The following is a 13306-nucleotide window of genomic DNA, read 5'->3' as shown; positions in this document are numbered from 1 at the left end:
ACTGATGTAGGCACTTGTGGTCAGGTTTTTAGGCAGTGGAACGGAGGGACACGTAGGAGGCAGGAGACATAATCCATTCACTTGCTCTGCGTGCATCTCCATAGCACGTACAGGCTATGGAGTGACTTCTCCTGTTCTGGCTACGTGGTTGTACACGGTGCCTTTTGCTCCTGCCCCTCTGCAATTAGGTGGCAGAGCGTCTCTAACTGCATGGAGAAAGAGGAGCGTCTTCCACCTCCACGAGAACTGCTTCAAGTCCCTAGTGACCTCTGTGAAAGCCGGACCGAGCATAACTTAATGTGCTCTTGCTCCCCAAATCCCCACTCCACCAGGGAGCCTGGACTAAACTGTTCCCCTGCAAGATGTGCCTTCTGTGGCAACCACGGCTGCCCTGCCAGCCCCTCTTGGACACGGGTGACAGAAATGCAGCTGCTTGGGAGATGCTCATGAACCAGAGTCAGCTGCCACCAGCTACTGCTCTGCTGGAACAGGAACACATGAATAGAAGGGGTTAAACTCCTAAACCGCAGCCAACTTACGTCCCTCTCGGACAATGTTTTTCTGGTAGAGCTTCTCACCTAGAGAGAAAATTTCAAGGGGGGGGTGGGGAGAAAGAGGGATGACCATAGGGGGGAATAGGAATCTTGTATCTACTTTCTGTTACCTGTCTCTTGAGTGGAAATTTGGAGACTTTCTGTACAGTGGGGGTGTTCATGGCTTTTTTGTTTGGCATTTTCATCCTGCAGATAATCACAATAACCAGCACGAGGATGAAGAGAACAAAGCCAGTGCCGTAACTGAGAATGCCAGCGTACACTGAGCCCGAATCATCCATTTCCATGAGCTCCTCCGCTGCGGGGTGACAAGAGATGGAAGTCAGGATGGGGCGGGCAGCCGCCCACATGCAGCTACACACGTGCAGCACGAGGAATTTGGGGAGGACTTGCTCATCTGCGCCAATTTTCTGAGCGACTTCAGCAAGGGGACTCTCCTAGGCCAGCGGTTTTCCACCTGCGGCTGTAGCTGAAACACTAGTTCAGTTTGCCTTTTTGGGGGGGTAATTTTACTGCCCTTGATGCAACCCTGGCGTTTCTAAGAGCCTTCAGCCCACAGGTTGAAAACCACTGCTCTAGGCTAAAGGCATCTTCCCATGTCTGTGATGTCCCTCTGCCCCAGATCTTGCTTTCCCCGCACATCCACACCACGTAGCTGGATGCCTTGGATGTGCAAAGGCTGCAGGACTGGGGTTTGCTGCACTTTGCTGATTTGGCTTCTCCAGCAAAAGAGTTCCACGGGACCAGTGCCTGCCCTGAAGGACCAAGGGGCTTGAAGGGCACCCACGGGTAAGGCATCACATGGGGAAAAAGCCTCATAAGCGCAATCTGCCTAATTATTTCATGAAAACTTAGTTCTGCTGGGAAGAGGCTGGAGGGTCTGGCCCAGAGAGGTGGCTGAGCCAGGAGGGTGATGGCACGAGCTCATCAGCAGTGGCTACCTGCTAGCAAGACTTTTTTGGGACCGGCAAAGCTCAGTTGTGTTTCTCTCCTTGTTCCTTTCAGGACAGGCACATAGACCATTGGAAGGAGCCAGGGTGGGACTGGTTTTCTGTCCCCCACAGCTGTGCTGGCGTCAGAGGAACAGTCAGCAGCAGGAAACTTCATAATGAAGTCATGCTGGTGGGGTTAGCTCGCTAAAGGCTCGGGTACATCACTGTTGCCCCAAAGCAGCATCTTCAGCAAGCAACGGGAGCTTTGCCCCTGGCAGCAGCAGGCTCTGAATCAGGTCTTCAGTGGCTGTGTCCAGTGAGACACGGAGAAAGGGCTGTTGGTGACACTGGGGGCTGCACCAGCCTGCGTGTTGACTGTGCAGGGCCTGACCCTGCCGGGCGGCCATCTCCTCCTGCGGGGAAGGGTTACCAGATCTCCCGGGATCAGGCACTACGGTCGGTGCCACAGCTCTGCTGCCTGGGCTCACACCCTCTGCTCCACGTCTCTCCTCCCCGAGCGTGGACAGGGGGGTTGCGAGCAGAGGTTCCCCAAACGGGCTGCATCCTGCACCTTCTCTGTGGGTAGCGCTTCGGGGCCTGCTGCTGCACGGATGGCTGCTCTTCACTGCATCTGACTTCAGTATGAAGTTCCACTTCAGTTTTTTGGTGGGTTTTAAATACGAGGAGTGAGTTCATACATTGTAAAAACAGCGTTAACAGTTGTATGAGACAGTGTCAGGAGATTCTCAAAATAACAACATCAGTCTTCTAACCAAAGGAAACGATCTCTCATCCAGCGGATGACAGAAGCAGAAACAGGATCAGATCAGCTATTTTAGAGCTGGCAAATAAACAGAGAAGAGACCAGCAGATCCCACTGGCAGCAGGGTTGGGCATGGAGGAAACCCTCTTGAGCCCCAGTACCAGTGATTGCATCCAAATCACCCGCACAGATGAAGTCAGGATTAGAAATGCCAAAGTTTCCAGTTCCTAAACGCATCCTGAGATGGATGTGTTGCAAGATGGACCCAAATGTGGTCTACGACTGGGTGAGCCAAAGTGGGACATATAGGATTTTGGGTGCCCTTTCAATAAGGGTCTGTTGAACATACTCCATGTCTGTTCTTGCACCATCTGCAAGGCACAGCACCTACGAGATTCCATATGAATATTGCTGGTGCTTTCCTGGAGCATGCTTGTGCCTCCCCCGTAGCCAGAGGCAGATTCTGCAGGTGAAGGGACAGCACAGCCTTGTCCCCCTCGTTGGGAGCGCAGACCCCTCCTGTTGCATATTCTTCGCTGGCTTCATTGTCAATGAGAGCTTTGCACATGAAAGGACCACAAAATTGAGGTCACTCTGGCCTCAGGTTTCAAGCTCACTGCAGCTTTCATCGATCCCAGCTGGAGCAGGCCGTGTGCAATGCCCCTGGGAGCCAGACTCCTGGGCTCTCTCTCCAGATGACTCTCCTGAACCTTCTGTTTGAGATCCCTATCTCGGCCTGTTCATCCGTGAAGCGGAAATAATGCTACAGGCAGGGAAGGGTGTACTCACACCAACCACTTATGCATCTAATTTTAGGTTAAGATATGAGGTTAGACAGAAAGGTTCCTTCATAAAATGATCCACAGTCCTTGTCCAATTTAGATGCCCTGGATCATCCGATGGGGTGGTTTCTTTCACCCACTGGCAGTGTAAAAAGACAAAGCTCCTGATTTTAGCACTTAACAAGTCTCCTAAAAAAAGAGGCTGTGGACACTTCCTTGTTATCCAGATCAAAAAAAAAGATACTGGGCATTCTGTATCATTACTGCAAAAATAATTTCAATCTTGAGACGCAATGCAAAGAGTGTCAGCTGTGAATATGCAACAGAGGTCTTTGGCTGGGCGGATTTACCACCCACACAGCAAACTCCAGAGGAGAGCCCTCCCTGGATAACGCGCCCTCTTCCAAGCACGGGGCGGTCTGCAGGAACTTGGCATTTCTAAAGCAAAACATCAAGTTTTTTTTTGGGAAAGAGAGGGCAGCACAGAAGGAAATACCTGGTAGCACCGTCAGCCAAGCAGAGTGATGTGAGAACCCAATAGAATTCCCTGCGAGACAAGTATATTCCCCAGCATCCTCAAAAGTAACATTTCGCAAGTACAGAATCTCTAGCTCCTTATCCGTTGTGTTAACACCTGCCGTCTATGGGGAAAAAAAACACACACGTATAGAAAGAGGGAAAACAGAGAACAAGCCACATTCCCAGCAAGTGTGAGGACACCACAGGCAAATTTCAAAAGCAGATTAAGGTGGGCTGTTCTGGTTTTTTTTTTCAATGGCCCACCTTCCACATTTATTTATTCATTCCCTTCTGCAACCTGTAGTCAAAAGCAAAAAAAAGTTCCCTTCACCAGGTTCTTACTCTGTCCCACTAAAGAAGCATGCAAGCAAAAGCATCCAAATGAAAAATTGCCCCCACAATATGACTGACTTTGGGTTAGTAGGGTGAGTACAGGGGGTGGGAGGAAGGAAAGACAGTAAAAGAGGAGAAGACAGAAAGAAAGGAGAAAGGAGGGGAGATGTAGTGGAGAAAGACTCAAGTGCTGATCAGAGGAACATACCAACATTTTGATTCACTAGTTCATCGGAAAATAGAGAATTTTTGAATTTTTTTAGAATTTTTTCAGCATGGGCATCTCAAAGCCATATATTCATTATACAGCCCTCGATGCTGTAATGTAACTCTGGCCGGTTACAAGGCGGCTCCTGTAAGGAACTTCCCTGCAGTGGCACCGAGCAACACAACAGCCAAACCCTCCAGGCCGGAGTCAAACCCCAGAGCCCCGGAGACTGCCGCTGCTCTCTAACAAGTCTGCTTTCAGGAGCCAATGTTGATATATATTTCGCCATTACTTCTCCGAAGGACAGAAATCTGTGTACCAATTCGATCAGTTTTACGGGTGAAAATCTTGAAACAGCTTGGTTTTCCAGAGCTTTGAACGTCACAGGTCATTAACATGCAATTCTGTTATCAGCACTCAATTGTAAGGAAGGGAAAGGAATAAAAGCGTGAAGAGTTGATAGCAAAATTTGACAGTCATTTTATTGTGGGAATTTTTCCATGGCAATTGCTGTATAGGCGTTACATTCTTGTAAAAAAAAAAAAAAAAATTAGCAAGAAAATAAGATAAAGCCATTCAGTGTCAGTTGACAGGGTATAATACAAAATGAATAGTAATTTTAATCACTAGCTTCTTAAAAATGTTATAGCTCATTCTTGCAGTTGCCAGGGCCTTGGGACAGAGTCTGTGGTTTACCTGGTTTTGGTTTGCGAATGTGGAGCCAAAATGGTTTTTCGGCTATGCCTACGAAATTGTTGGCTCTACACAGATATTCTCCTTCATCTTGTTCTGTCACATTGAACAGATTTAGGTTAGCATCGGCTTCAGCGTTTTTACTGATCCAAGACTGCAGGAATAGACAGAAACCTGAACTTCAGTAAACCAAACAACACCTCCATCGCACCTACATTACCTAGGATCGACCATTCACAGCTATTTTCTTTTTGGCTGTGGCAATATCCCCGGCTCACCCTGCGGTGAGAGACCTGACCCAGGAGTCCTGGGCGAAGATGAGAGGTTGCATTTGGCCCCCAAACCATGTGCAAATGAACTCCCTTCCCATCCGTAGTGGCACACGTGATTTCTTTTTTAGAACAGGCCAATTTCCCACTTCTCCATCTGACAGCAGGCAAAGGCCCTACAGTTTCTTAACAACTCTGCAGACAGGAGCACCAGAGAAAGGGCTTAAGCTGAGATTTGTGTTTGCAACCCGGCTCAGCAAATACTGTTTCAATTATCAGATTCCAAAATAGCATTTGGAAGCAAAATATAAGCAGTGGCGGTCTGAAACTAGCTGCTGACTTTGCCTTTCAGAAATTAGCTGTAATTTTTTCCACTGCTTATAGGAGCCTCTTCTTTACTAAATAAAGTGGTGCATATAAATCAAACAAACTTCAGACTCTTAAGCAAGGGTTTTACTTCTCTTCTTCCACGCTGCCACAACAGCACATCAGTTTTTTCCCTAAACAGTTGTTTTTATTTTGGTTGAAAATGCACAACTGTTTTGGGTGGCCTCAGAAGTAGCCTAGGGAAAGTCTAGAAAAAATATCAGCTTCAGTTCTGAAAATGAAAATAACAACAATTGGTCTTCTCATTTTTGGTCTTATGCTCTCCAGCCCAGTCCTGGTGCCTTCGATTTCAAGGCCTGATCCTGCCAATATGACTTGCAGCCCATTCAAATCAACAGGGCTGCCACATCTGACGGGTTATTGGGAACAGAACCCAGAGGTGGCATCAGAGAGGAGCCCCGGTGTCCATGCCTGGTGACAAACACCACCAGTTTTGACCTGATCTCATCGCTAAGGCTTACGTGCTGGCAAGTTTGTCTGTCCCGACTAGTGGGGAAACGTGCCTGCCTGCTGTTGCTGCCTTGTTTGTAATTAAACCGGGCACGTTTCAATGCAGAACATACAATTTAGCCTTTGACAAAGCTTGGGCACAGTGTTGCCAGCCCCCCCTCCGTAACTGGAATGCATTTAGTGCTCTTCTGCAAAGAAAAAGGGGTTTCCTTTGATCACAAATTAGCCCAGGCTTTCAGGAACTGATGCAGGTGATGGCTTGGTTTTGTCAGGCTGTTTAAAAAATGGGTTGAAAGTACGGCATTCAATTTATCCATCTGGACCGGGGTGGGTTTTGACCCCCCTGTTTAGATGTGAGGGGGGAAAATTTCATGTACTGGGCACCTCTCCTTCCCCCTTGCTCCGATGGAGACCAGAATACTCCCCAGATGCTGCCCCACAGCAGCTCCTACGCTCCACAAAATCTCCTGAAGGCAGGAGGGAAGGGCAAGCTGATAAAAAAGCCTTATCTCCCTGCAGCACTGGGCAGGAGGGAGCCCCTTCTACAGCCGCTGTGGGCAGGGCCGGGCTCCAGCAGCATGGCCAGGGTGCTGGGTCAAAGCAACAGCACTGCGTGGCATGAGGGGAATGAGTCCATAGAGCTAACGGACTGGCCCCAAGATGCCAGTGAGATCGTTTTATCAGGTCTTTATTTTTAAAAAACAAGCATGCAAAATGTTAAAAAAAAAAAAAAAAAAATCCCTGCAAAGCTGGGCCTGATACAGCTCCACGGAGGCCCAGTACTGGCACACAAAAGATGCATCCCAAAATGGAAATGCTCCGTGCCCCAGCGCTGATGCCGGCATTAATACAATTCAAAGCATTCCTGATTAACCAGAAGTAGTAAATAGACGTGTGCTGGTCCTATTCAGCAAAAAAATAAAACCAAACAAAACTTGTGCTTTCAAACGCCTGCCTGTGCTCCCCTTCGAGGAATGCGGAGCCTTTGCCGTCCACAGAAGAGAAGGTATTTGGCAATTCTAATTACCTAGCCACCCCGGTGCCGCTCCAACTTAATTTTAAAACACTATTTATACGGACTATTTATATGTTCTTTGCCACAGCAAAAGGGGAGCTTGTGCTTGTGACACAAGGCACTGTTCGCAGCGGCTCTGCAAACTTCCAAAAGGTAGCACTTTATCCCACGGGGACCACACACGGAGCTCGGAGACTATACTAGATGGCATGTGACACAGCCAGCTATTCAGAGCTTGGTACTGGGCCGTGAAACCAGGGGGAAATTCAAATATGCATAATTCAAACACATTTGGGGAGACAGCGAGAAAATACAAAGTTTTATCAACTCGCGAGAAGCGCGGGTTGCCAATCCCGAAAAACCGTCTCCAGCCATTTCTTCCAACCAATCTGTTATTTCAATCTGTGTAATTATTTCCAGGGTCTCTGGCTTTTATTATCATGTATCTGGCTGAGTTACAGTTTTGTAGATGCTGTCTGATAAGTGTGGGGTTTTTGTTGTTTTTTTTAAAACTTCATACAAAGAGAAGGGTGTGTGCAGCAGGATGTGCACCGGGAATGTCCAAGCGCAGGACAACCTCCGCTTGAAGCCGCAGGGACAAAATCTGCTCTCAGCTCTAACTGCCAAGCCAGAAAAACTACATTTGGCCCTATAGATTATAATAAATACCAACACAGGATGCCTTTAATTATTAAAAGAAAAAAAAAAAAGGGGGGATTTTCAAAGTCCAATGTGCTTTTCGCTCTCTGTTCTCTACTTTTTATATTTGCATAGGTTGAGGGGAACCAGACCCGCTGGCTTTGTTCTGGCTGTAATCTGGAAGTTCCCTTTCAAGAAAGTGTTTTACCGAGGAGAGTCTTACTAAGTCAGTTTTTGCTCAATAAAAAAAAAAGGCTTTGCTGAGCACGGATAACAGCAATGCTCACAAATGTTAGTGGCTGGAGCGAGACTGTCTTGGCTCTCAGGTGCTGGTAGTTCAGCGTTATTTAGTATGTGCACGCTGCAGTGTGTTTACTTGGAAAAGGAAAGAATGTGTTTTAGTTGGGAACCTTTTATTTTAGTAAGCCCTGAAAATACCTCTCATGAAGCTGTAAAAAAAGGTTATTTTTTACAATTTTAGGTCAAAGGCAATCTGACAGCTTCTCTGTTATTATGCTGCATTTCTCACAGTTGTTTCAGCTCTTACAACTACTTTGTTTATCTGAGCCACTACAGTAGTTGTGTTCTCTCTGGCAAACAGAAGAGTCTGGAACATTGACTTTAGGACATTTTTGTTGCACCCCCTCCAAAAAGCAGAGTATTCCACTGCACAGGCTTAAAGAAAGAAAAATCCCAACAGCTGTCCTTGGCTTATTCTCATGACTTTTCCTTATAGACACAAAACAATTACAGAAAATGGGACCTTCAGCTCCCAAAAATCTTATTTAGATAATGATTACCCTTCTAGAAACTCTGGCATTGCGCATATTCCGTTGCGGGTCTGGTCCGCATTGCACTGCTAGTCTAGGGCTTACTTATAAACACGTACATAAAGCTCATGGCTGCCACCGATGGCAAGCGCCTTTACTCAGTGCTGATCTCTCCTACCCTGAGTATGGCAGTGAGGTTTTTTTGAAGAGCATCCCCACAATGTAGCTGCCATCTCTGTAACACCGAGATCAAGACAGCAGAAGGACTGTCCTGAGGGTGAGAAGAAGGAGGGTGTACCAACCTTCAGCACCGTGACATAGGGCGTCCCATCTGGTCCGTATTTGCTGCCGTTGACTTCCACGTGTTTCAGCCACTGGATGTGAGGCTGAGCATCACTGTAGACCTTGCAGTGAAACTCCACATTGCTCCCTACCACCACAGTCTGGTTGGCAGGGAGCCCTGCTTGTAGGATTGGCCGGTGGGGCGACCTTTCTGAGAAAGAGAAGAGAAGGAAATCCTAAATTATACATCCTTCCTCCAGCAAGGATTCTCCTCTGAATCCTTCGTCTCCTGGCTTTTCAGCAGTAAGGGTGCAGCGTGGGATTGTCCCCCCTAGGTGTCCTGGTCACCGCTCTACCCAGTGCTTCTCAAGCTGAACAGGGAAGACACCTCAGCCCTGCCATTCCTTCTGGCTCCTCTGTAGACCAGCTAAGTAATTTATTGATCACAGATCTGAGGCTGAATTGTTGGCCAAAAGGAAGCTTGTTGTTGGTTTCAGAAGATGCATAGTCCAGCCCTATGGCAAAGAAACCAAGCTCCTGCTTCCCATATCCTAGCACGTGCCTATTCAACATCACCACAGATGGGCTGTTGAGGGAAAAGAGTGAAATCTCACCTAATACATCGAGCTGGTACGTGTGCCTAATATTGCCGTATTTGTTCTCCACAACACAGGTGTAATTTCCTCGGTCTGATGGCACAACACTCTCCATCACCAAGCTCCACTGCTGGTGTCGCAACTAGAAGAAGAAATCAAACCATCAAGCCTGTGGTCAAGTGCCATCATCACCAGATCATTCACACCAGTGAACAAGCAGTGAACTTCTACACACTTGTCCAGCATGAATGGACCCCAGAGTAGGCCCAAATACCACAAGGACCCATTTCAAGGGTCATTAAAGGCTTAATGTGAAAGGGAATTAAGACCAATGCATGAACAGTGCAACACAATGTAACACGCTGAGATTGCAACGGGGACTTGTAGATGCTTCCACAGTAATAACAATAATGAAACCAGCTGACAGTTGAAAGTGGCACGTCTCGTCAGAGTAACGACTTCAGAAGGCATTAGCTAAGGTAACTCCAATCTGCTGGTCCCCTCTGCCAGACCACTCTGGTCCAGAGAATCTGTCAGCTCAAAATACCGTACACTCATCTGCTGACCTTTACCAACTGCCACATATAACCCATGAGATGACTAGAAACAATATAGATCATACTTCTTCCCCCATCTAGAACATATTTTAAAGATGTGTGCTACGGAGGCAACAGGGCATGGCATCTGTCCGAACAGGAATGGGTGTCTACAGCTAAGTCCCCTAAATTCCCTGTAAAAAACTAGAGAAAACATGCCCAGCCTCATGTCTGGTCCCTAGGATGCCTGGTCAGCCCTTCTCTGTTGACACCAAGTTTTATACTAGTTGGTTTTCTGGATGTGGCTCACGGCCAGAGCTGTTGGTTGTTCAGTAGCAGAAGGGAAAGCACAACCCCTATCTCCACCCTGACCTGCTGCCCCGTGCTCCCAGCCAGAACGTTTGTTTCTAATGAGTATAAAGGAAATAACGGATATGGAAAGCAAATCTTGAATTAATACAGAAAGCAACCAACACTAACAAAGATGACTTCAGGATGCACGGCATATGAAAGCTCTCCAAATCTCTTAACTAGATGCCTTCTGCTGCCCAGAGCAGAACATTTAACTTTATTAAACATTTTGAAGGTGGCTCCAAGGACACAGAAGCAGGAGATTACAATAACGCTGTGCTACAGAATGTCAAGGGCTGATGGAAAAACCAACGGCGTAACTGCTCCTAGAGGTTTCTTGCTGCAGCAGGTGAAAAATATGAAGTCATTTAACCTCTTCTGTGACACATAAATTGCAGCCACATGCTTGCCTTTAAAAGGCCAAATCGCAATTAAAGCCAGAATTTTGCAAAGAGAAGGTTTAAGTCACAGGACTAGACAGTTTAGTTGCAAGATAAGCAAGCAAAAGCCATTTTAACAAAGGCCCTTGCTTTGTAGATCTTTGCATCCCCAGGAACAGCACTGCTGAGCACCCCACTTTTCAGAGACCGCTGAGTGTAGCATTTCTTTTTATTTCAGGTTGTAGGTAACAGGAGGCTGTGGCTAAACAGCTTGTACAGAAATCTGGGTTGTTGCAGATGTCTGGTCAGGTCTGACAGCACCCTCTGCCCGCCCAGGACAGCACAGCTGGAGCTCAATGCAGAACCAACATCACACCTTTCGTGAAGCAACATCCCGCTTGGTGCATCCCTCTAACAGCGCAGCCATCACAGAGTAAGAGATGCTCTGAGAGCCTGGACCCTGAGCTCACAGCTGAACATGCCAGGCTGCCTGGGAATTTTCAATGCAAATCTGTGGCTGCTCAGTAGATCATTTCCATACTGGCTTGTCTCACAGTTGTGTCTAAAGACTTCATTTAATCCACTTTTCAGCATGGCAAAGCATTTGTCTCTGGAATCCCTAGGAGCTACTCCAAGGAAATGGGGCTCCAGATATATGGATGACTCCCTAGTCTGACCTGTATTATAAAGTCAGGTCTAAATGAGGCGTTTTACTTAGTATGCACTTTTCAAAGACAGTTTTATGACACTTTCAAAGAACTTCTCTTCATCAGGTTTGTGATGGGGACTTTGGACTCTGAACGGAGAGGAGAACCTGGGGGCACAGCCTCCTGGGGCAGAACTTGGTTTTGATATTTTATTTTTTTTTTCCAGGTTGAGACTGGTGTCCAGATTTAAAGGATAATAAAAAGGGACGTTCCCAAGTTAGGTTAGTCGCTGTACTCGATAAAACACTAGAAACACGAAGTGACTTAGTGCAGGCATTCATTAATCAAGTGGGTGAGATACTGGAAATCCCTCTGGTTTATTTGGTGTTGTCATTCTTGGCTCCTCGTGAAACAAACATTTGCAGACACACTTGGAACCTCAGTCGGTGTTTGCCAGACTGGTATGCAAGTCAGTGCAATGGGCTGGGGAAGGGATAATCCTCTACCTCCCCTCCCCCTCCATCTTCCCTTCTAGGGTCATTTAACACACACAGGCTTACAATATTAGAGATTCCAACCAGGATTTAACCATTAATGCTCTTTGGGAAATTTCATATGATAAGTCATATGAATTTCTTTTCTTTACCAGTTAAGGATGAACTGTAACAAAACTAGGTTAGCCTGGACTTCATGTTTTCAACGCTCGCCCTTCTCTCTTGCAGACTTAACACCGGGTAATCACGCCGGATCTAAATGCCATTTGCAAGAGGCAGAAGAGTGGTCAGCTTTCATCTGCTGACCACAGACCTTTCACAATCGACGTCTAAACTCCTCCACACGCTGAAAACAAATGAGAACATTCCCAGCTTAAGGATTTCTGGGTTAAGACCAGATCTCGAGATGAAGTAAGCCAACCAAACTCTGCCAGATCTGGATCTTGCCCATTCTTTTCAGTCTGCCTAATCCTGTTATGAAGCTAAGTTGTAACAGGGAATTTAAATCTTAAATACATGAGATACTGAGCAGGTTTTCAATCTCTTTTTCTGGTTCAAATCTCAGCTGATATCTATCAGTATATTTATACTGGATGAGATTTACATTAGACTGCTTACATCCAACCGCGGCTCAAGAGCAAAACCAAGCAAATAAGGGAAGGAAAATTACAGAGAGAGAAAGATGTCTTTATATCAAGAAAGGGACAAAGAACTACACCTAGACAGATAGAGAGCTTAAACCAATCTTGCAGTAATTGGCCTGACATTGCCTTCAATAGCTCTTTAAGCATCGGCTTGTTGCTGGAAGGTGCCCCTAGAGAAACAAAGCACAGCGATGCCAAAGACTAACTCCCGTGTTGCAGAGGATGAAACATGTCAATTTAAACTCAAGGGTAGATTAAAACCACTGGGAAGTGGGTAGGGAAATTGCTTTCAGCTTTAGACTTTATTCTGCAAGCATAATTTAGTGCAGCTGATGTCACATAGTTTTGTAAAAAGCCGCTTGAACGGCGCACGCAAGCCTGAAAACACTTCATGATGATCCTTACAGCCTGCAATTAGTAAAAGATGCTTGCGCTTTGTGAATGTTACCTGCTGAAAGGCTGTTTACCCACAGTTGCTTCCCCACTTCTTCTGCCTCCTTAACTTTTCAGAAGATCTGAACCTGAGCTTGTCCTCAGCCCCGTCCAGGCTGGAGCGGGACAGGGCTGAGGAGGGAGCTTCAAAGGCTTCACTGGAGCAATCACAAAAGGCTCTTTCAGGAACGGGTCTGAGCTAACAGGAAAGAAACAGCCCAAAACTGTGGGGAGGGAAGACTTTTTTGAATCTTTTTCTGGTTTCTGGAGCCCAGCACGCTTTGCGTGCCTAGCCCCCCTTTCTGAACACTGCAGACGTGGCAGGCATCAGCACACAATTATTCAAGTACTGAGGAAGGTGCCTTGCTAAAAATCACCTTCTCTCCTTAGCAGTAGCCCAGGGGGTATGCCAGGGCTGGCAGAGTGCAGGCAAAAATCACTGCTCAGGAGTCCTTCCTGCTACACGGTTTTCATTATCATCAGCTGCTGCCAGTTTTATTCTCCCCAAATAAAACCAGAAAGGAGTCCAACTGTGACCGGGGGACAAAGGAGTAACAGCAACAACAAAATCAGAGAAGAGATGATTTTCCTGTTAAAACCCTCCCATAATTTGCCACATACAGTAGCACA

At 46.7% G+C, this 13306-nt stretch overlaps 1 protein-coding gene across 1 annotated transcript in view; it reads right to left on the bottom strand.

Annotated features, from left to right (window-relative positions):
- FGFR3 (fibroblast growth factor receptor 3) overlaps positions 1-13306 on the bottom strand; it is a 43713-nt gene that overhangs the window by 7775 nt on the left and 22632 nt on the right. Inside the window, exons 5-8 of the mRNA XM_009643218.2 lie at positions 9211-9334; positions 8617-8807; positions 3528-3672; positions 665-852 (exon numbers count right to left, since the gene is read on the bottom strand). Coding sequence (XP_009641513.1) covers positions 665-852; positions 3528-3672; positions 8617-8807; positions 9211-9334 — 648 coding nt within the window. The remainder of the gene's footprint in view (positions 1-664; positions 853-3527; positions 3673-8616; positions 8808-9210; positions 9335-13306) is intronic.

Source organism: Egretta garzetta, unplaced genomic scaffold, assembly GCF_000687185.1.
Source record: "Egretta garzetta isolate BGI_Z169 unplaced genomic scaffold, ASM68718v1 scaffold107, whole genome shotgun sequence".
Classification (NCBI taxonomy): Eukaryota; Metazoa; Chordata; class Aves; order Pelecaniformes; family Ardeidae; genus Egretta; species Egretta garzetta.
The sequence above is the reverse complement of the archived record's forward strand: the minus strand, read 5'-3'. Positions and strand labels throughout refer to the sequence as shown.